Source organism: Mesitornis unicolor, unplaced genomic scaffold (genome assembly GCF_000695765.1).
Source record: "Mesitornis unicolor isolate BGI_N332 unplaced genomic scaffold, ASM69576v1 scaffold11244, whole genome shotgun sequence".
Classification (NCBI taxonomy): domain Eukaryota; kingdom Metazoa; phylum Chordata; class Aves; order Mesitornithiformes; family Mesitornithidae; genus Mesitornis; species Mesitornis unicolor.
Genome location: NW_010179440.1, coordinates 22016 through 45660, shown reverse-complemented (window position 1 = coordinate 45660; position 23645 = coordinate 22016). Strand labels below are relative to the sequence as shown.

The following is a 23645-nucleotide window of genomic DNA, read 5'->3' as shown; positions in this document are numbered from 1 at the left end:
AATTGCCAATTCTTCTGCAGCGCCGCTGCTGCCTACTGTCTAGCTTGTCTTCCTTCTCTGGGGAGAATTAATATTTTGGATCAACACTTGCTTATTAGCCACAATGATTTCCTGGTAATTTCCTTGTTTGTCATCACATCTATTCACTCAGAAATACCAGTTTTTATCATTAGAATGAGAAGCATGGCTCTTTATACATTATATATAGGATACAGACTAATTATTATTCAACATACTGAGAATCTACTGGTCTCATTCAGGCTTAAAATGTCAATTAAACAGGATGGCCAGGTTCTTCAGCTCTGAAGTTAGTGCTGCTGTGTTGACTTACACTACTTTAAAGTCTGGCCCAATCTATATTCATTTTTATCACTCAAATCAGGTATGTGCCTGATTATCCTACTTACTGCAGGATAGTGCATGCCAGTATTCTCTATAACAGTGTGAGTCCTATTTGAAACTTTTCTACTTTACATGTTTTTTTTGCTTTTGTCTAGGGCCATCTGTACATGTGTGTATGGAGCTTCAGTCATGCATTTCCTCTTAACACTGATTCATATACCTGAAGTACAACTGAGCAAACTGAAAAGCATTTTGAATGAGTATGTGTTGAGTTACTTTAAATGTTTGTTTTAACTGTTCTCACATGAAATTTCTGCTCCTTTTCCACAATGACATCTAATAGAATGTTTACCAAAAATACATTTTCACCTAAATTATCAATTATATTTGAGCTGTATTGGCATATGCCTTACCAAATTCTCACTCTGAGGATAGGATGCCTGTTTCCTAATTCCAGTCCTACTTGTTGTCCTTGCCATTTTTAATTGAGTTTGAGGAGCTTTGATTCATGTCTTCAGTCAGAGACCTGAATTGTTGCAATTAGCCATCACAGCATATCGTAGAAAAACAGGCCCTACAAAAAAAATATCACCATAATGGAAAAATTATACCTATACAATTAGTGCATTGTTTTAAATAATAAGTGAACTTGAGAATTTATCGGTGTTTGGACAATCCATTGTGAGGAAAAGAAAAATAAATTGACAAATGTATTTATAGGGAATAATTTCCCTACTTCCGATCTTTAACATGCCAAGAGGCCCAGTGTATTGTTTCAAAATGGTCATTCTAATGATGGTTTTGAAACACCATGTAACATTGCATACATTTTTTTTTTGTCTTGCAAAAAATAGACGACCTGAAAAAAATCTCTGTTCATTCTTCTAGCTTTAAATCAGGATGGTTTCTTACCAGCTCCTGCTTCCATGCAGTTAGTTTCACAGTGATTCAGCTGGTTTGGAGGAGCCTAACTTCAGTACTGGGAAAGAAAGATTATAGTTCACCTAAAAGTTACTCAAAGCTCTCTGTGCTCACACTGTTAATGAGTTCTCACTTCATTAACTGAGAAATAAAATCAGTCTGTTTCAGGTGTTTGTAACTGTTTATTAGCAGTACCCTTAAGTAAAGTCATCTGCGGGGCAGAACTAAAAGTAAATTATTTAAAGCTTCATTTAATATTCATGTGGCTTTAATTTCAGTCCTTTTTTTTGTACCAGTAAACAAAAAGCAATGATGTTACTAAAATAAATATAGTAAGTAATCCCGTGCATTTGCAAAACCCAGAACTTCCTGTGCACTCATGATCTGGTCTGTGTTTACCAGAGATGGCATTTATGCTTAGAGCACTATCACTAGTCCTATTTGTTGGGAATAGAAAATCAGTGTCTCAAATATGAGTGAAACCAAACTCCAATTTAAAAGAGAGTTGCTTAAAAGCAGGTCAATCAGTGGTTCCATCTCATTATCCTTAAATGCTTCAAATGCAAAGTCAGTGAACAGAAGCCCTCAGTGGAACAGCCAAATACCAGCAGCAAATGCCCTCTTGGGCACTGGGTGCAGCCCATGTCTCAGGGATGCTACCTATGTCCTCTTCTCTTTTGTAACTGAGTCTAACACAGTTATTCCTAAACTAAAGTTAAACCAGCTATCTCTGATAATATTAGCAAAAATAACAACCTTAATGCTTCTTGCTAGTTTGTAGCTTGCTATTAACAGCTTCCAAAAAAGCTGGAGTAAAGATATTTCTACACAAGCACTATTCATTGAAGTGATTGCAGGTTGGTTGTATACGGTTTGCCAAGCTCCTATGTTCTTTATCCTCATGATATGACTATGTAGTGGGGAGGTACGATTAGCTCTGTGTTTTCATATGAAGAATTGAGACATAAAGAGAGAACGAGATAGGCCTGTGGTCGCATGGAAAAGGCATGGCTGAGGCAGCCCTTAGCTAGTACCTGGGTAAATAATAAACCCTCTTTTCTTGGGCTTTGCCACATGTAAGTACAACTTCTGAGAGCTGGGATATGTCATTCCTGTTAGAGAACAGCAAATGAAGGGAAGCATTCATTCATGCCTTGAATGAGCAATCCCCAATAAGATGTTCCTTAGACAGCATGCAAATGTTAGCTCCCAACCTTTACATTTCAGGGTACTAAGGGAAACAAGAGGCCATTCTTGGTGAAAACGCCTGGAAAAGCCACATTTCTGCATTGCGGCAGACCTGTTGCTTACCTTGGATTCACACCTTGCATCAGATGTGAGGACTTCTCTCTCTTCTCAGCTCCTACTCATCTGTAAGGATTTCTGAAAAATAGTTGCACATCTGTAAGGCAGATTGGCAAGTGCAGAAGTAAAACCAAAGGGGGAAATGCAGCCAAAAAAGAAGAGGGATAGGTCCCCAAAGTATTTCTAGGCTGGCCTCACTGACAGGCAGGCTACAGCTGGTCTGCATTTAATTATCTTTTAGACAGAGCTTAAAGGTGTTCTTCACACAAATTATAAGTATTTTATCTATTTCTGATATCTTGTCTCCTGAGAAAAATGAGATTTTTAGGAAGAAATTATAACAGTGTAATACAGAGAGATCATTCCAGACATCATCGGTTGTGGGACTTCCCCAACTGGAAACTGCATTAAATACATTTGTATTTAATAGACACTGAGAGATGTGGAGTAGAAAATTCCAATAGTTATCCAAGTTCTTTTTCCAACTCATTTGAAGTTTGGTTCTCTGTAACAACCCTGTTCCAAATAGCTTGTCACTGTTCTTTCCAAGCATGCAGGGAAGGGATCCAAATGCCTGGAGGGGGAAGGGAAGCACTTACTGAAAAAATACAAAAAATTAAAAAAATAACAGCCAAATTGGAGTACAAGATTGTCGGTACTCACTAATAATTAAAACTAATCTTTTGACTTACTAGTATAATTGTATTTTAAGGTGGGACTGGAATTAAAATGAGGCAGCAATTATCTGTTTCAACTCAGAAAATACATTTCAAACATGGGATTGCGGTCATGGAAAACTGTGAAGACAACTGTCAAACTATTGGACAAATGACATATTGAAGTTGGTGGGTTTTGCAAATAAAAAGGTTTACTAGGAAGAAGCAATAGGAAGAACATTGAATAAGTCAGTGAAGTCTGTATTTATTGTGTTTTTTATTATTCTCGTTATTATAAATAACCATAAATTGTAATCCCAGATTCAAGCAGCTTTGAATGAAGTTCACTTGTAGATCCATCATTTGAAAGCACATTGCACAGTCCTCCTCCCATTTACCCTTCCCGAGTATACATTAGGAACAATTCCATTTCACCAGTGCACCAATTTTCACGCATGGGAGGTTCAGGGCTGTGAAAACTTGTGTCTTTTCTAGTTTTACCTAGGATAGCCTTTGGGGTTCTTTAGTTTTGCATACTGGTTATGCTTCAGATCTAGATAGAAAACAATAATGCATTCATCTTTGACTAATTGGATCAAATTATGGTGTAAACCCAGGGGGAATAATCTACTTAAATTTGACATTGATTTGGCAGAAATACATCCAATTTTTTGTGGTTGCTTTAGCATTGCAGATGAAGAGAAGGATGTGCAAATAAAGAGATCTGTTTTGCCATCTGTAGTTTAAGTTCTTCCTGCCAATGCCACATGTAGCTTAAAGATGTTTATTAACTGATAAAGCTATTTTGCAGAGACCTACTTACATTTGAAATTTTATTCTGAAAAAAATTTAAAAGTATTAATTAATAATTTGGCATGTTTCAAAATACTGGAAGAATTATACTCCCTTTGTGTTTCAGATGAAAAAACTGTTATGTTCTCTGGGTCCCTGTGTCAGCTTAGCAGAAAGTCTTGAATGTTCTAATGCAAAGAAAGGTAGTTTATTAGAAATTGTGTATTCTGGTACTGATGGAAACTATGCCCTTTCATTTTTATTGTCCTAGACATCCCTTGAAGAAAGGCCATTCAGTGTTACATATCTCTCAAAACCTCCTTTCGAGGTTTAAGTGAGTCTGTACTCCTGAAAACAGCTTGCTGGAAATTTCCCAGTGAAACTGTTCCTGATACTGAGCTATTTCTGACTGATATTTTTTTCCTGAAAACGCCTGCTTTCTGTGGAAAATTCTGGTGGTTACTCAAAAGGTTTCAGCTGAAATTTGTGTCAATCATGTGCAGTTTTGTAGGCCAAAACTTGAAAATTTATGTGAGGAAGTTCTCAAACCAGCTGTAGTGGTGGGCACAGGGGAGAATTCCACATTTTTCATGAGGAGGGAAGCTTCTTTGAAAGAAGATATGTCTGTGTGCTACTGGCATTATATATAGAAAACCTGACGTAAGCAGTTAACTACCTGGGATCATTTTGACCTAAATTACAGTTGTCCTCCTTGTTGCTCTTTATTTTTAATGGTAAGATAGATTTGCCATCAAATTGTTTCCTCTCAGGACCTGTAAGCCCTTCCCTGTATGCCCACATCCAGAAATGTCTCCTCTTGCTGTGTTTAATTCAAAGTGGGTGAATTGCCTGACCATTTGGCATGACATTATTTATGCACATAGAACATTAAACCTGCGTCATAGAATTGCTGATTGATGCCTTATCGTTTTAGCTCTGTGGGTAAAACTTTGGATCTTGTAGTTTCCATAAAGATTGTTATGGATGATTTAAGCATCATAGTAAAACTCACGTATTGTTTTAACTAGATGGTCAAAATAACCGTGAGTGATTATATAGACTTCTTAAAAGTATAACAGTCGCTATGTAAAGAAAGACTGGCATGTGATTTGTGAATAGACTGAGCATCTGTGAAACTCCTTTTGAGATACAACATAAAAATAATGTTATTTTTTTTAGTAAAAGTATCTATTCACATTACTAAAGAAATGTGTGTCAGGAGCTGTGTTTCAAAGCTATGTCATTACCTTATGTCTTCTAGGGAATTCATGAAATCTCTTGGCTATGTGCTAGGTCTCAACTTAGGTTCACAGAAGTTTAACATTAAAAAGACTAACATGTACCTAATGTACCTCCTAAAAGTGGGACAGATTTTGCTCCAGTGCCTATTTTGAGTAATACCCTATTTTCAACTATCAGTGTAGAACTCAGCCTGAGGGAAGCTGGACCCACGTTTCTTGTGTTGTGCTGGAAGCAATTCCCTTCATAGTGGCTGTTCTATGTCGTCTTTCATTTTTCCCCCCAGACTGATTTTCCTTTTGCATGTGTTGTATAAAAAGAGGAGCAGAGAAGGGTGCTATGTAACAGCAATGTAAAACAGCATGGCACCAGGTCAGACTGAGAGCTCCTCTCACGCTCTGAGTGACCGATCCCAGTGCCTCTGAAGCCACACAAAAGCAACGTCTGCAGTCAGCTTCCCTGGGTATTCTCTCTCTGTCTCCAATGATTTGTGGCAAGGGTCGTTTCTGAGCTAGAGGTGGTGTGTTTGTGGTATCTTTGTGGCAAATGTTTCAGAAGAAATTTAAAAAGTTAAAAAGTAATTAGGCTTAATGATCTGTTGCTCGTCTTCAAGATGCATTTTTAAATGATCTATGCTCAGGAGAATGCCCTAGAAGACTTTAATGAATTCTAGGTTGTCAGTTCTTGTCAGTGGGCAATGTTTACTTCTAGCTCTTTAATTTTTGCATTTCAGAGGAAAATGCAAAAATACCCACAGAGGGAACTGCCATTGTAATTCTCGCCAGTAAGGATCTAATTTTTAGAATTCCTGATGCCTACCAGCCTGTTCATGTGTCCCTTTTCTGCTCTCCTCTTGACCATATACTCAGAATTGCGCACAATTTTTAAAAATGCTTTTTACTGCATCTAATCTGGGTGCTGACTTCACATTGAAGAGGTCTTGGTGGTCTACTGATACCAGAAAACTGGTCAAACACCAGTGATGTTGGAATACACCAAAGCCTTTCCAACTGTATTATTATTCGAATTACCATGGTGTCCAGCTGATGTAGGACATGAACTGCATGAACATCTGACCTGTGACAATATTAAACCTGAAAATTATTGAGGAGTAGGGATTTCAGCAGACTTTCAGAAAACTTTCTGAGCAGTGTTAACTCCTTTTGCTTAGTGACTGAGAAGCTTCTCAGCATTAAAGATCTTCCTCAGTCTACAGAGCTCTTTCAGCGCCCTGTTGTGATCATCAAAAGATTCCCATGCAGTCAGGAGTTTATTGATCTCCAAGAAATGTCTCTAAATCTTTCCTCATTTCTGTTTTCTGTTTTGAGAAATGTTCCTCTACAGTAGGACTTCCAGGGACTTTGTTTTCTGCCCAGACTCAAGTCCATGTGTTTGGATGAAGGGAAGGGGCTGTTTCAATATTTGGGTCTTTTAAGTCTAGGCTGGTTGTTCAGTGGAATGGCAGATGGTGAGTCTATGTGTCCACTATAAAAACTGGCTGGGAAACACGCAAAACAAAACAGAATCAGGCAAGCAATTTGGCTTGTATGCCAGGAAAAATTCAAAAGCAAAGGCAGTTAAGCTCATATATAACTCTTTTTAGGCTTTAATGTGTTGCAGCATCATTTTTCATCTATTGAGTAGTACTGCTGCAGCATTAGAGATTTAACTGTTACATATTTTCATTATGTAGTCTTGTGCAGCTCTCGCTGATAACAGTCGTTTGAAGTGTCGGTGCAAGTGATGAAATGAGATGGGCCATGAACGGTTCAGTTTGAAAGCTGTCACTGAGGTGTAGAACTACTTTTTTATTTTGCAGTTGCTTCATAGAAGTTGAAAAACAATGCAAGATAATGTCTGTTCATTCATTCAATAGTACAAATTGTTCTCAGAAATACTTTTTTATTTGTGTAATATAGCTTTAAGGGTGAAATAGTTGCTTTTATTAGTGAAAAATTAACACTCATGAAGAATTTTGTGGCCTACTCTGTGGATTTAGGACTAGGTTTTTGAGGATTGCTCAACATGCTTGAGTCACAGAATTTTTCAAACATCTGTCTTTTAGTGTCACAGTGGGGGCTGCTGAGGTTCGAGCACTTTGAAAGCCAGACCTTTTTGCAGTTAGAATTAAAAGTTAGTGAGCTGTTTTAAAAATGTTTTCCACATGGTGTATTTCCTTTACCACGGATAAAGTCTCTATGAAGAAAGACTGTAATTGATTAAAACTATTCTTCCTTTTAATTAAATGTGACACTTCTGATGTGCTCCTCCATCACTCTCCCAATTATTTTGGGAACAGCAGGAGACTGTATTTTCTTGGAAATACAGCCCTCGGTATTAATTTCTCTTGATTTTATGTTGTTGCTTTCGTGGTCCATTCCTAGACATACTCAGGGTAACAGTGGGCAAAAAAAATCCTGTCATTTTAAGAAACATAGCCTCGGAAGATAAAACAGTGTTCATTTTCTAGTTCGCCCTGAGCAAAGGACTTAGCTTTATTGTTTGGTATACGTTCTGAGTCTACTTAATTTTCCTGTAGTAATTAGGAGGGACTGACTTTTTCATTTCTTAGAGAATGCCTGAGAAGGAAACAAGGCTGTAAAACCATTGAGAGTCCCCGTGGAACCGCATTGCAGAATCAGGTTCAGCATTAACCAGACAGACAGTGGAGCAGAGATTCTTCAAATTACTGTTTTCAGGATGTTTTCTGTGGTGCTTCCAGTTTACCCCCTGTCTCTGCTGAAGAGCTCTACCTCTCCAACATAACCACTGTTGCACAAATGTCTTTCTTCTCATCAAGAGGGACCTAATGGAAGTCCTTTCTTATTCTATATTTTCCTTTATTTGCTAATGCTGTCACTGATAGTCATTAGTTGAAACATTGCCTGTCCATCAGCTAACATGCTGTTTAAGCTTAATTATCTGCAGAGTAAATGGCCAGGAGAGACACCTAGCATTTTAACTTGATTTTCTGCACTCTGTTATATCCTGAGATATATCCAGTTTACCCACTTCTAGCTAGGTATTTCACTATTCAAAACCAAAGAATATCTAGGGGTAAGAGGAGTTCAGCGGCTGGGATACTTCCCTTTGATGCAGCAGAACCAAATAAAATTCTCTTGTTTTTCACATTTCCTGGATAACCTTCAGCAGCTTCTAAAATCCGTATGGCACATTAGATCAAAAATGTGATGGAAAGCAGTTGCCAGCTAACCGTGGCTTCCACACCTTATCTTCGTTTACCTATGGAAAGAATTAATTGAGATGCAGTAATTGTCCGAGAGAAATCGGAGTCACTTGTTGCCCTTTTAAAAGACAGTGTGTAGTTCATTTTGCTGTTGCAGCTTAGCCAGGCCCTGAGAGTTTAATGTGCTCAGCATGACTTTTCATCTTTCCTTTATCCTGAGTGACGAGGATAAGGTAATAAGGACCATGTAAATAGAGACTGCTCCTCCTCTGACAAGAACCAGGAAACATAAATAGACATTTAATTTACCTGTGAGTAATCTTTACTTGCTATCAAGTCAGGCCCATTGAGATTGATATTAACAGAAAATGACCGTGTTAATGTTCTTATTTCAAAACAAACATGCAAATCCCATAAAGGAAAAATATTTCTGAATTTCTGAGAGTATTAGAAATGCTGCAGAGGCAAAAACCATGAAAGTAGCTTGACAGAGGACTGCTAACTACAACAGACTTAAATAACAAATGGGCATATCATAAAAAAAAATCAATACTCAGGAACACAGAAAACAGAGATGGAAAAGATATATTGGGTCATAGTCTGCATCTCCTGCTAGAGTACAATTGTTCACTGCAGTGTATCTTCTATCCAGTGTAGCCTTAAATTGTTTGAAGCAAAGGAAATTCTTCTACTTCCTTTGGGAGTGTCTGCCACAGACTGAAGATCTCCCTGTCAAGGGATGTTTCCAGATGTTTAACCTTAATCATGCTCATTTTCCAACCATTAGTGCTGGAGTTGCCTCCTTGGTGTTTGTACCTCTCAGAAGGACCTGGCCATCATAGTCCCTTCGATGCTGTTTGCTTGTTATACAAACAAAAGGCACAAACAGGGTCTCTGGGAATCGATAGAAAATGACAGGGCAGGGCGGTGCTGTCACATCCTGGTTGCTAGAATAGCAACATGCTCGTATCTACACTTGCATCTCTCTCTGTTGCATGTTCAGTAGAGCGCCTTCCCAGTAGGGTGAATTAGCTGGAGGGCTGTGTGTGGTCATTCTGCTTCTAAACCAAGTGTTTATGGTATCCCTGTCTGGCGTCATGTTGAAAAGTGTACACTTAACCCAAAATGGGATGTGCAGAGTGTAACAAGGTAAGCAAAGGCTTAGCTGTTGCTATCCAAGTTTTTTTAGGATGCTCTAAGAGATGGGTATCTCTAGGAAATTCTGTAGATCTTAATTTAGTGTAAGAATAAATGACACATTTTGATTAATACCTTATAAGAGAAACAATGAAGAAAGCAGAGGTATGGAGAGGTCAAGGTTTTGTTGAGTGTGTGTTTATGTAGGAGGAAATACGTGACACTACTCAATCCCTCTCATTGGTTCTCTCCAGAATTTCTGTGAGCCTTCAAGTTAAATAATTTAAAAATTTCAGCTGTAATCACTTTCTAGGACATGCCCTTCTTATTCATTATCCCATCATAACCCTGAAACAGGCCAATTTCAATGTTTTGACGTCTGTTAGAGAGTTTAATTGCACCTCAAAATGGTATTTCATGGTGTTCAGTTAGATAGATGTATTGTGTCAAAAGCATACAAATGACAGGTAGCAGCATACTCACCAAATGCAAAATGTTTCTCTTTCCTTGAAACCTTCCCTTGGAGAAGCCCTTTTTTCCCGTAGACCCTTTCACTGTCTTTAAATACCGGCAACACCTCTATCTCCACCCCATCACACAATTTTCCTGTATCTTAGAGTCTTGCTGCCAGATGAGGACGCTCGACAGCGGGATTGGAACCTTCCCCCTCCCCGACTCAGGGAACCGATCTACAGGGCGACATGTTTCTAAGCAAGAATCAACCTTGGATACAGAAGTCCTTGCAGCATCTGAGCAAGTTCTTCTTTCAGCTCCTTCAGTAAAAGCCAAAACTCTTGAGCGAGAAGTGCCTTCAACAGCTAAGAGCCAGGAGTCTGTGGAAAGCATAATTAGTCACTCAACGTCTGATCCAGCCATGACTGCCAAAGGTATACGACCTTTTCAAAGTCGCCTTCCAAAACCAGCTTCCTCAGGTAAAATGTCAATTACACTGAAAAATCACATTATTTCTTCCCTGATGTCTGTTTTGATTAGCAGAAGTCCTATAATAATGACAACTGATATCAGGAATGTTAAATGCAGAGCAGAAGATACTCATTTTATGAATGCATAAGGTTAACAAGTTTGTGACCTGAGCCGTATGGAAATTTTGTTACACATAATGCTTATCTGAGGAAGAAAAATGTGTTAAATACTTAAATCCTTTTCTCAAGGAACAGTACGTGAAGAAAAAACATATGCCAGCCTTGGAATTTGACTTGAATAAGAATGCAGATATTCAGCAATATTCAGGATCAGACTTTGCAGCGAAGTACCAAGCATAGCCATGTTGTGACATAGAAAAGTTGTATCACAAAGACTCGCTTTTGAAACCAGGTTTGGACTAAAAACCCGTTTGGCCTCAATGCATAAATTCTGTCCCAATGAATATATGTCCTTGACCTCAAACAAGGCTCTCACTACTTCACTATGTTATACAAGTACCCTTCAATAGATGAATATAAAATACCATACTTTCACTTATGAGCTACGTGTGTGCTTAAACTATAAAACAAAAGCTGACAAAGGACTAGCAATCCAGCAAAGCACCAACAAATAACTTTGTATTAGTAAATAGCTCCATTGAACTCTGTGCAATTTTTTATAAATGCACACTGACCATTTATATACATTTTTGAAGGATTTTGAGTTATATATGTCAATAACATTAGAAATCATTACCTACAGCATTTGTAACAGGGAATTTTTCATAGTCAGCATGATAGATATGGTACAAAATGCAGTAAAAGTAATTGGTTTAATGGAGAAGAGTATTGTTTTATCTTGACCAGATGCAGTGTCATGTATTTATTGGGGTTATGGTTGTTAGCACTTTATTGCTCCTATAAATGTTGTGAGTGTTTAACTTGCACGCATCTGTATCACTTTATGTAGAAGAGAGATTCCATGTAATTAGTATGTAAGGTTAAATACCAAGTTTAAGCTTAGTTTAAGGCCATCAAGTACGTGTTCTGCTAATGAGCTGATGTATATTGAGCCAAGGAGGAAAGAAACCTCTTTTATATGTTCATAAGATGCATAACAGAAGAATTCTAATTAAACATCTTAGAACTTAGTTGATTTAGCAATATTCCCAGTGCAATACTGCAATGGTATAATAGACTGCAAACACACATTGTATGCTTCATTGCAGGCTCCCCTGCTCATTTCAAATCAAAGCTAAATAAAAGATATTTTAGTACTTAGTATTTTTTTGAATAAATGTACTGTTAATTAATGGTACAGCTAAGAAGGATTCAGGAGAGAAATCTTAGTTATAGATTACATGCTACATGCTTGAATAGCCACATGTGTGACCTCAATTCAGCAGTGCGCTATAGAGTCGAGTCCATGATTAAACACTGTCATTATAACAAATTGAACAGAAACTGCAAGCATTGAATTGCTTCATAAGAAGTCAGTAGCAGTAAGATTGTTCTGATCTTAATGCTAATATTCACTGCGGCAACCTTGTAAGGTTTGTATCTTAATTAAATTGTCATGAAGAGATGTTAGAAGAAAGTAGTATACATCAGATGGTGGGGTCAACTCATTCTTTCCTAGGATATTTTCATTTGATTCTTCTCTCCCGCACTTTCTCATCTAAATTACAATTATCACTTTATTTCATATGCACCATATATCTTCTTTGATGTTCCGATTTTGCATAGTGCAAATATAGCAAATAAAAAGGCTAGCTTTCTGCTAGAAAGGTACTTGTAATTATATTTATGTTCACAGACTGTTCTCTCTCTGAGAACGTAAAATAGCAAAGCAGATCCTACAATGCCTGGAAGTAGTTATTGAATGTTGTTTCTTATTTGAAAGAATATATATTTTAATACTGTTAGAGGGATTTCAATCCATGCCTTCCTCTTCTCTTGTTAACCGAAAATGCTTTTGGATCAAATTCTGCCGCTGTAGTTGTTAGAATTATTCCAGTAAGTTAGTAAGTTGATCCTTTGAGTAGTAAGATATTATTTGACATAATGAAAGTATCATGACTTGCCCCCAGATTTTACTGAATTGTAATTGAAACACTGTCATGAAGATGCTGATGAGACCTACAATTTAAATACTGTCTCTCTTAATTCAGGAATAATTAACCTTGCAAAGCAAAGTGAACAAGTACTAAGTTCTGTGACCTCTGCCTCATTAGAGCACACTGAAGAAACTGTGGAAAATAGAAAAGTTCTTCCAGCATGGACCACTAAGAAAACTGCTAAAACAAAGGTATAAGTTAAGAAGCATTATTAAATGAGATATGCATTGTGGTGTAAAGAATTAGAAATGGTGAATGTATGTAATATAGCGGGAAGAGTAACAATCTAACAGCTACATTTACTTTCTTGCCCTTCATTTGCAATCTCATTATTTATTAATAATATTAATACAGCACCCAAAGATACTTTGTCGTCATAGTTTACAAACATGTTTTAATTAAAATCCTCACAGGGATTTTATAGACAAGGAAACAGAGACCTTTTAACCTGTTTTTCTCTTCAAGAAACTTGACCTTGTGTGTTTGCTTTCCATAAGATTTGGGTCCCTTTTTTCCCCCAGGACTAGGTTTCCTTGTCTGTATGGCTGTGTCATACGAGCATTTGAGCAGATGTGCTATGGAAGTATTGTGAATGGGAAAGTACTCTTCTTACCTGTTTCTGTGTGGTTTTGGTTAATCCCTGCAGTGATCTATCTGTCCTTCAATCTCTTCATATAAATGCAGAAAGGACAAACAGGCAAATGCATATACCCATGTAAAATATGTAAAATGTGCAATATCTGTGTAAAAGCTACTGCCGGGCTGTCAAGCCCCCTGAGAAGTACAGGGTCAGCAGGTTAGAAAAGAGAGAGAAAAACTTTATCAAGAAAATGGGTGTTAAGCAAGGAAATTGTCAGGCACTGCTCGCTAATAAGCCTTACATTACAAGAAGCTCAAAAGGTTTTGTTGCTAGCTGTTTTGCATGTCCTCTTTATCCATGTATGTACCGACTAGGATATCTGTCATTTTTCTATGGCTCATGCTCTGGATATTGAGAACAGAAACGGAGATGAAACTGCTTGTAATGTAAGTCAATGACAAACTGGTGGTGAATCCTCTGTAGTGCAATAGTGTTGGCTTCCAAGTAATAACCACATCAGTGTGGTCTTGAGCCAGTCATGACTGACCACCTCCAGTCCTGAAACCGTCTTAACACATCATCCATGTGTTACTGCTAATTTGTCTGCCCAAGTGTCAGAAGGTCAGTGTAGGTGTAGCTGGCACGTGAATGTGTCTAAATGGCTTCAGGACTAGACCTGACTTGCACTCTCCCAATTTTGTGGGTAATGTTGTGCATACCTGACTACGTGCAGGTATCCTCAGGTCTGATCCCCTCTCCACAAGTGTGTGTTTCCTATCAAACGGTTGTCCTTCTGCATCAGTGAAAAACTGCAGCATGGATGGGAAGATGGGGAAATTAGTATCACTCTTTGAAAATCAGAATTAAAAACTCTTTTGAGCCACTGCAAGGCAATTTGGGTTAGGATAGCAGGTGATATCTCTGCCTGTAGATGCCATTAACTGAGCAATATCCGACTTAGCTTCCCCATATCCATTTTGTGGATTTTATTGTACTGAGCTGTTGTTCCTGAAAGGTTTAAGCCTTCAGGCTCTCCATGCTTAGAAGCTGTCCAGAGCTGTCAGCTTTCTTCTTGTGGAAGAAGATCCTTAGTGTTGCTTCCTGAAGAGAAAAGGGATAGGAATCAGCTGGGAATGAAGGGCTCTCCAGTCCTGTAATGTAAATGGCAGGACAAGGGACATAAATTTAGGATTTACTGGTACAGAAAGCATGAATATTGTCAACTGGCAATCCTAGTTGCCTCTAGAATTGCTTGCAGAAACCATTTGTTGTGTGATGATTTTGCATGTTACAAATATGCTGTATTAAACATACTTATGTTTTAAAATTGAATTTGGTGGATGAGACTATCTGCAAATGTTGGTAGTTTTGAAAACAATGTTACAGTGATAAAAATGGTAAGATCTGGCCTGTGTTTGCCAGACTAACTCAGGGGATTTACCAGGACAAGAATGAGTTATTTCCCCCATGTCAGACTGATGATTACTTACTTGAAGGAGAAGTGGTTAGTTAAACTGGTAATGCAGACTTGTTCCAGTTGAACTGTCCATTTATACTGCATGATGAATATAAAATGGTCCACTTCTAATACCATCTTCGGCATTATTTTGATATATATGCATCATCTGAATGATTGCAATACCCTTATTTGTACAGGACAGAGCTCTGCGAGTGTGTACTTATTCTGCAAGCAGCAGTGACACTGAGCCGGAGCCAGAGTATGAAACAAGTTATTTTAGAACTGCAGAGGAGACTTTAGTAGAGTTAACAAAGAGCAACAAACAAGGTAATTGAAAATTTGTACATAAAATGCATCTCCCTCATCTCCGCTCTGACTCAGCAGCAGATAGCGTCCTTCACTGAACTTTCTGTCTCGTTTTCACTTTCTAACCCCAGGTCTTACTTCAGTCTAATTTTCCATTAGCTTTTTATTACTTTCTGCTTTTTATTTCTGTATCTGGTTTTCCTCTTTTCTAAATTTTTTGCTAGCAGCAGCTAAACTTGTAGATTTTTATGCAGTGTAAGTAAAAATACGTTTTCTGTTACGTTATTACAAAATTTAAAAGGTGACTGTAAAGATAGCTTCCCGTTTTTCCTTTTTAATTATATTAGCCGTTTGAAATAACCCAGTGATCAATGCCATAGTTTTCCAACCTCTATATCAAAGAGATGTTGGTTATGGTGCATGGTGAAGTCTTTCTCATTGTCCTCCATGTATATATTGCCATTTTCAAGTAGCAAACCTTTGTGCGAGAATTTATGGCAATTTGGGATTTACTGAATTCCAGTAGATAAAAACACATGAAGTGAAGTTCTTGAGATAATAGTTTCCTGTGTGTTTAATAACCCAAGAAATAGCTGTCTTGTCTTGACCGCCAGCTTGCCGTGCTGCAAGCCCCCTTTCAGTGCAGATGGGTGGCCTCCGGGAGCGGGAGGAGAGCATGGCTCATCTCTGCCCACGCAGCCGGTGGCTTCCCTGCAGGAGATAAATTCTGGCGAGTGCAAAGACCAGTGCAGGGTCCCGGCACCACTAAAGCCCTGAGAGCTTAAGCGGTGCTTCAGTGATTCATTGGATTTGCGTTGACCCTCTGCACAGCAGTGAGCTTGACCTAGCGGAGTTTAGCACCTACAGGAGATACTGCTGTGATGAACGCATTAAAGATGCCATGGACGGGTAGATACTGTCAACTGACATAGTGTGCTCTTTAGCGTCTGCTGGGAGTTGGACTTAAGTATTTGGCATTTGCAGAGGTAATCCATTTTTTTGTGATTCCACCACTGAGGGAGCAGAGTAGGAAAACAGGACCATTTATTTACATTACTCCTATAACTTTGTATTTTTAATCTGTATGAAATGTTGCAAGTCATTTAACTCAGCCCATAAACTCTTCTTTTAACAGATTATTTTTTTTACAATTCATGTTTTAATACAAGAAAGATGTGTTTTGTTAAAGAGGTAGATAACCATTTTTTTCTGTATCGATCACAATTTACAGAAAAAGTATTTTATCATGTGTAAGGAGTTGCATTGAATGGCAGCAGATTCCAAGTTTAATGATGCCTAAGCATAACTTGAAGTCACCATTTTACATAGCAAATCATTAATTTTGTGTATATGCCTAACTTTGTGGCTAGTAACAGAACTAAAATTCATAATTACGGTTGAGACAAGTAGAAAAGAAAATTATAAAGCGTTGTTGCAAAAGTATTTCTGCTACGGTCCTTCCTTATGGTCAGGATTTCTGTTCTGTGCTCTATAAATACAGTCCTCACATCGAATTAATAACATACTTTGTTCCATGCTATGTTCAAAGATCTCAGCTTCTTTATGCATACAAGTGATATAACCTCAAAACATCCACATGAGGCTGAGTCAGGGGCTGCAGCAAACCAATTCATAGAGAACATTTTTCTATATCTAGATAATTATATTTATTAGATGAGTCCCAAAACATTAATGGACTTTCGGAGGTGGCACAGTTATAATGTTGGAGTGATTTTCATTTTCCATTTACAAGCAGGGAACAGAAACACTGAGACTGAGTGCCTGATGCAAAGACTATTAAAAGTCAATGGTAAGACCTTCACTGATTTAGTGGGCTTTGGATGAGTTTCCCAGTGCACTGACCAATGTTACAGAAAAGGTCAGTAGAATAGAAGGGAATAAGCCAAATATTCCAGGTTCTTCTGCTTCAACCATGAAAATGTTTTGATTCCAGTTTCATGAAGGTTTTATCCTGGTGCGATTCTGTTGGAGGCACTGGAGGCAAAGGCTCTTCTAATGCTATAGGTTGTAAGGTAGAGTTGAACTTTGTGTAACAAGAAGAGTGAGGAAAGAAGCCAATGATCATTTGAGTCTCTGTCTCCTCTGCGTTTTCATGAAGCTGCAGAAAAATTATTTGGTTTTGTTTTGATCTCCTGAATGAGTTTTCAGCCTTGGACTTCGGAAACTGCGGTTTTATTACTAATGTTCCTTGTATTATAGTAGGAACTCTGACAAATGGATTGGGCCTGTTTCTTACCTTACTAGGGTATTTTTAATACTGTTGTATTCATTAGCTAAAAATGTAGTAAAAAGGAAAGAATTATCAAATACAGTCACACTGAAGGGCGTGCTGAAGGAACTTAGCGCATCTGCGATGTAAGGCTATCAAGAGAGAAGAACAAAAACTTACAGCAAATAAATAATTAGAATGTTCCCCCCAAATTAACCATCTCATCTATAATTGAAAAAGAAAGGAAAATTATTCTGGCTGTCTCATACGATCTCCTTCACCTTGAATATTAAATAGGATAAGTCAGAAGGCAGTATTTTAATGCTTTTATTGCACGGAATTCCAGATGCCTTAAAACATTTGAAATACATTCAAAATTGTAAAATCGCATTACAATGTAAGTAGACTTCATTTCATCAATTAAATATGCCATAACGATATTATTTTTAACATCTTTTACAGCTGAGCAGGAAAAACAAAATCAGAGAAAGTCATTTCTGGGGAACCCAATGTCAATCTTGGATTTATACCAACACAGTCTCTATGGCCATTTTGGAGAGGATGGACCCGAACAATTAACACATTACAGTTTAATTGAACAGCTGAGTGGAGCTTCCAGTAAAGACAGCAAGTGCAAGGACAGCCCAAGTGTGAGTTACTGTGATTTTTATATTACTTCTCATTTTCTTCATGATTTTTATTTGCCTCTTGTTTTTTCCTCAATGTGTTGATTGATTACCGAAACCAGATAGACTTGAAAAAAACAGCATGACCTGCAGAAGAGTAAAGATGTGAATATTTTTTGAACAGAATGTTACATTCTGATGCTCACCTGTCATGGAATTAGACTTCCAAAGTTGACAAGTAGAGACAGGCACTCCACCATTAGAGAGGAGTTGAAATTTAAGGCTAGCAAGAAAACACAGAATTTGTCTCATAAGGCTGCTCCTTCACATACGGTTTGATAATGTGTATAGTACAACGTGTAGTAAATGATTTAAACATCTGAAGTAGTATTCTTGAAAATGCAATTGAAAATATGCTATGAAAGTTAGCTATCTTCTGGTCTCTTTTGAAATAGCTCTTGGTGTAGCTCTGAAACTTCTGATTTGAGGGTTTCAAGCATTATTTTGATTAAAATCAGTCCTGATCTGATTGGTGGATCATGACTCTAAACTGGAACAAATTGGTTTTTCCCTTTACTTCCTGTGAATCCACTTGCCATTTCTGTGTCCAAAAACACTGAACCTGATGTCACGCCGTCTCAACAACCCTGAAAAGCAACTTCTCAACCTACTCTTTTCCTCTGCTTTTCTCGTGCCTTCTCCTCTCATCCTCACACTTTTTTCTCACTATTTCACTCCTTTGCTCTAACAAGTCTATTTCTTTGAAAATAGAGCTGCCCAGCCATGATCCACTGTAGTCATTTTGTCTCCATGTTCAGTCTCTTTCCCCAGATCTTCTTTTTAAATATAAGCTCTTTCATTTCTCTGTGTAGCACTTAGCACATTTTGGGTATGTTGCAGTATAAACAAAGGTGGTAGCAGAAAATAATGAATGAGCTGCTGTTTTGTACCATACTGGCGTGGTTCCTAAGTGCAGAAGAGTTTTTATCTCTTCCCAGACTCCAGTTTTCAGCTTCAGAAAACCACTGTGCATTGCAACTTCAGAGGTGATTAACCAAGTTAGAGTCTTACAGCTTTCAGGAATCTGGGCCAAATGTGCAGAAGAAATATGTGCCACAAACTGGCAGTGCCCCTGTTTATTCCAGCTCTGCTGCTGTGAAAGACCCTCTTAACTGAATATTAAGTTGACTCAGAGATTTCAAAAAAAGATTCCTGATGTATATCTGCCTCGATTCCCAAGCAACCAAATTTCACTAGTACCTATAATAGAATTTGATTTGAATATACTTGGGCCATATTAGAAAGAACAATTTTTTAAAATTTGGCTTCATAGTTGGGAAGAAGAAAAGGAAAAATAAAGGTGGCAGAAGAGTATTTAAAAAGACAGATTAAGGAAAATAATTTGAGCATTCTGAATATCTAGAAATTCATAGCTTTATTATGCAGATAAGATGAATTATATATGTAAGTATATATAATAAAAATAAGTTCTGCCTTCTGAAAACCAAGGTATTTTGCTATTAACAGAGCAATTAGATTTAGTGCCACCATAGAAAAGTGGCTCAGATTTGCATCTACTTCGAATTCATTCTTCCCGTGCGTTTCTTCTATATGACATCTCTGCAGTGTGCCCAATCAGCATCGAAACTTCAACAAAACTCACTGAAATAGCCTTAGGATCCTTGTAAAATCCATCATTAAACTAGAAGGCAACAGGTATAATTCATCACTAGCATTTTTCATGCATTATGTTTGGGACTTTTGGGATTACTTCTTGAGATCTGAAATAGCTCTCACAACAGCATTGCCTCTCAGTGAACAGTGGAAGCTCAATAAAGCACTGGAGATTTGCCTATTAGTATTAAACTTTTCAGAATGACAAATGAGAAGCAGTAACCATGAAAAGCAGGTTACCCTGAACTCCTTGTTTGAACCAGGACGGCAAATTTTTCTCAGGTGTAATTTGTCCAACCCAAGAAGATCCACAGTCTGTTTAAATTAGAACTGTGTGATCTGGAACATTACCCACAAAACAAAGGGGGACACCAGAATCCGAGGCACTTATGGCCAAGAACTTTGGAAAAAAAAAAAAAGGTAAGTTTTGTAGGAGGAAAAATGCAGCTTTCATACAGAATATTTGGTGTTTCGAAAAATGAAACACTACGTGCTTTGCATTTCATTCCCAAATGGTGTGTGTGAAGCCTTTCAAAAAAAACCCAAAAAGCACAAGTGTCATGATAGACAGAACGAGTTTACGCTGCTTGTCAAAAGAGCAGTGTGCTGTATCAGTCCCTCAGCCCAATTAAATTGGACTGTACAGCACCAGTACGAGAGTGCCTTCAGACCGGGTGCTCTAATGAGGTGTTCTGGCAGGAAGCTCTGTGAACCCAGACTTATTGTCATTTGAATCGTCTCCTTCTTGCCGAACATACTCACCAGCTTTACCCCTAAAATACATACACAACACAATTTATCAGCAAAAAGTACTGCACAGAAGGAGTTTCCGAAGGGAAACAACCAATGGGCAATTACTCTGATAAAGGGACACTGAATGGACAGTTGAGGAATCAAAAAAGACTTTTACACATTGAAAGGAGAAATACTTATTGTTCCAGTTTCTCATCTGCCAAGTCTTAAACAACATCCTGGTTAAATTCTCTTGGTACTAAGATCAATTTGATGTTACATTTACCTTGACCTGGGATACATGTTCTGCAATAATGTCATCCTTTTGTGCACTGCAGAATCTCGTACAAGAAAAACAAATCACCATTTCAAAGAAAGAAATAAAATGCATTGGAACATGGGCACAAAACTTTCACTTAAAGTAACATCCATGGTGTACTGTTCTCATGTAGGACTTTGAAAACTAGAAACAATCACTTTAATATATATCAACTGAATTCATTTTAATTAAGCAGTAACTTCTCTGCTTTAATAAAACATGTGCAGCATGTGATCCAAAGTCCACTGCAGTCCTCCCATGGGAGACACCTATCCAGTGAAACGTCAGTGAGGCCTGCATTAAGCAGCTGTTCCTCTTCTTGCAGCAGTAGCTGGTGGTGCCTTGAGCGCTTTGCTGACGTCATGACTGCTACCGTATTTTTGCAATGAAAAAATTATCTCACATTTCAATTAATTTACTGTTTAGACTTTAGAAGCTCAGTGATTTGGTTTCTTCATCTAAGAATTCAGCAAACAAGCTACATTTACCTCACCCAGGCCCACTGTTTATTTTATTTAATGATCAAATGAGAACCGACACAAGACTTTTTTTGTCTTCTTTGTTCCCTTGAAGAAGTAACTGAGTTGGTTGAAGGTTTTATTACTTAATCATCCTTATGATCCCAAAGCATCATGAAAAATGTGTTTTCTTCTCTGCCCTTAACCAAGCATCACGTACTGTTCTTCTGTAATACAGCCCTTCTTGCTTTTTTTTCCCCTCTGTATCGCTCAGTTTAGTCACTGTCAAGGCTTGCTTGTATTTCAAGGTATGACTTGATGAGCACTTTAAAGAAAAGATCCCTTATGGAAGGAGTTGGAACCCATCACAACTTTCTAAATCCTCTTGTTTTCCCTCAGTTGTGATGACACACAGGAAAATCTGACACTTCTGGCACAGTTATGATGTTAACTACATTGGCAATTTAACCAGGGGGCTCATTTAACAAAAGAGGCTTGCATGTGCAATGTGAAGTTGCGGCCTTATTCAACACAGCAGAGTTTGTATGTGCTGTACAGATGATTCATGAAGGAGATCAAGTGCTCAAATCACCGTGTCTTGCAATTCAAGTAGATATTAGAGCTTGCTGGCAAACATAGGAGAAGGAAAAATTAGAGAAGTTACGACTGTTTTGGCTGCACTTAAAATGGAACTGACGTGGAGGCATTCCCAGATAAACTCGGGGTTTTTTACAGCTGAGTAAGCTGATTGGGAGTTAATGCTATATGATTGACTCTTTGTGCTCACAAGCCTTCTAATGCATCCTATTAACAGAGGGGAACATCCACAAAAGGGCTAGAAACAAGAATAACAAAGTTTGGTAATTGCACAACACTTGCCATCCTCAAAAATCCCAGAGCATTAAGCTGATACTACAGAGAATGTTCCAGCCCTCCTGAATTACTGCAATAGTTAAAGCAGCGTAGACACCTCTGCAGGCGACACGAAACAGGAGTAAGTGTATGTGCCTAATTTGGGTTCTCTGAGTCACTTTCTGAAGGTGCCTTATTCTCTCTGAAAGAGGCAGTCTTTAGGCTCTTAAATGGAGCCCCTCTTTAATAGAGACTCCCAGCATTTGAAAGTCTGAAGTAGTTCCAAGGAGACTGTGTGCTCTCTGCTGTCACAGACAACTGATTTTTTTTCACAATATCAGATATGCTTAGGGAAGGACTCTGGTTATCACATGTGAAAAAGCCTAAGATAATGATTTGGGGCCAACCAACAGTTGGGAGAGCTGCATCCTAACAATTTAAAGTGGGAAGGAGGTATTGGCCTGTGGAACTACTTGTCTCTTTGCCCTGACCAGAGAAAGGGAGGCTATGCAGCTCCCTCTACCAAGTTCCAAACTCAACCCAAAGTTAGCAAGATCAGCATTGCATCAAGCTTTCCTCTGTGGGGAAATAGTAAAAAGCAGCTGTTGTAGCTACCATTTGCATTTTAGAGAGTGAAACTGCATCTCAGTGCATCCTCAAATGAGCACTAAGTAATTACCTTACTTATACTTTGATGATACCAAGAGTTCCTGCAGCTGGGGCAGCACTGGGTGATATTTGTCTGGTTGCTTAGTCTCAGGATCTGTTTCACCGTCTGTAAATTGGGGACAGCAATACCTATCTCATGTTACAGTCAGAAAGAAAACAGCAAATGCTCTGGATGATGTAGGTCTTAGCTTGTTTTGTACAGTGTGTGTGTTACTGCAGATAGAGAATGTGAAACAACTCTTACAAATTATTATGCTAGAAAGTAATAGAAGATGGGGTGGGGGGCGCTTGTCAATAAGTATCTAGATGGGCTGGATCACATCCAGGAATTAGTTGATTATGGATTTCTGTGTGCTGCTTGTATAATTCAGTGACTGTGTATCAAGCGCAGAAACCTCACCTCCTCTTTGCTGTTTTCCTTGCCAGGCTTAAGACAGAGGAAGGTGATGAGATGAGGAGAGAATCAGTTATATTTCACAATTTATCAGCAAAAAGTACTGCACAGAAGGAGTTTCCGAAGGGAAACAACCAATGGGCAATTACTCTGATAAAGGGACACTGAATGGACAGTTGAGGAATCAAAAAAGACTTTTACACATTGAAAGGAGAAATACTTATTGTTCCAGTTTCTCATCTGCCAAGTCTTAAACAACATCCTGGTTAAATTCTCTTGGTACTAAGATCAATTTGATGTTACATTTACCTTGACCTGGGATACATGTTCTAGCCCTGATGAAACTAAGATCTTAAGAAAGATACTACCGTTGTACAGTTTGTAGATAGGGAACAAGTCTGCAGGCTCATTCACCTGGCTTTAGTGTTTTAAGATCAATGCTTGTCTTTCTTGTAAGGAATCAGTATATCAAAATATTGCCTGTGTTCGGGGAGGTGGTTTATTAATGTAAACATTAGGGGTTGCCAGCCAGAGTTGGTGCTGCCAGGCAAGATCACATCTGTCTGCCACCACCATGGGGAGGCCACTGAGGGTGCTCGCACAAGGCCTTTCTGGGCAGGGGCTGCACTACTGAAGTAGCCACTCGCTGTACTACAGACCCTTCCTGGCTCCCTAAACATGGTGTGGAAGGAAATCTTTAAGCTACACGTGTTTCTATTTGTCAAAA

The 23645-nt window shown here is 38.3% G+C and overlaps 1 protein-coding gene across 1 annotated transcript in view; it reads left to right on the top strand.

Annotated features, from left to right (window-relative positions):
* NCKAP5 (NCK-associated protein 5) overlaps positions 1-23645 on the top strand; it is a gene marked incomplete at its 5' end in the record, with an annotated part of 64968 nt that overhangs the window by 20810 nt on the left and 20513 nt on the right. The window contains 4 exons of the mRNA XM_010182772.1: positions 10197-10511; positions 12674-12810; positions 14856-14985; positions 17657-17844. Coding sequence (XP_010181074.1) covers positions 10197-10511; positions 12674-12810; positions 14856-14985; positions 17657-17844 — 770 coding nt within the window. The remainder of the gene's footprint in view (positions 1-10196; positions 10512-12673; positions 12811-14855; positions 14986-17656; positions 17845-23645) is intronic.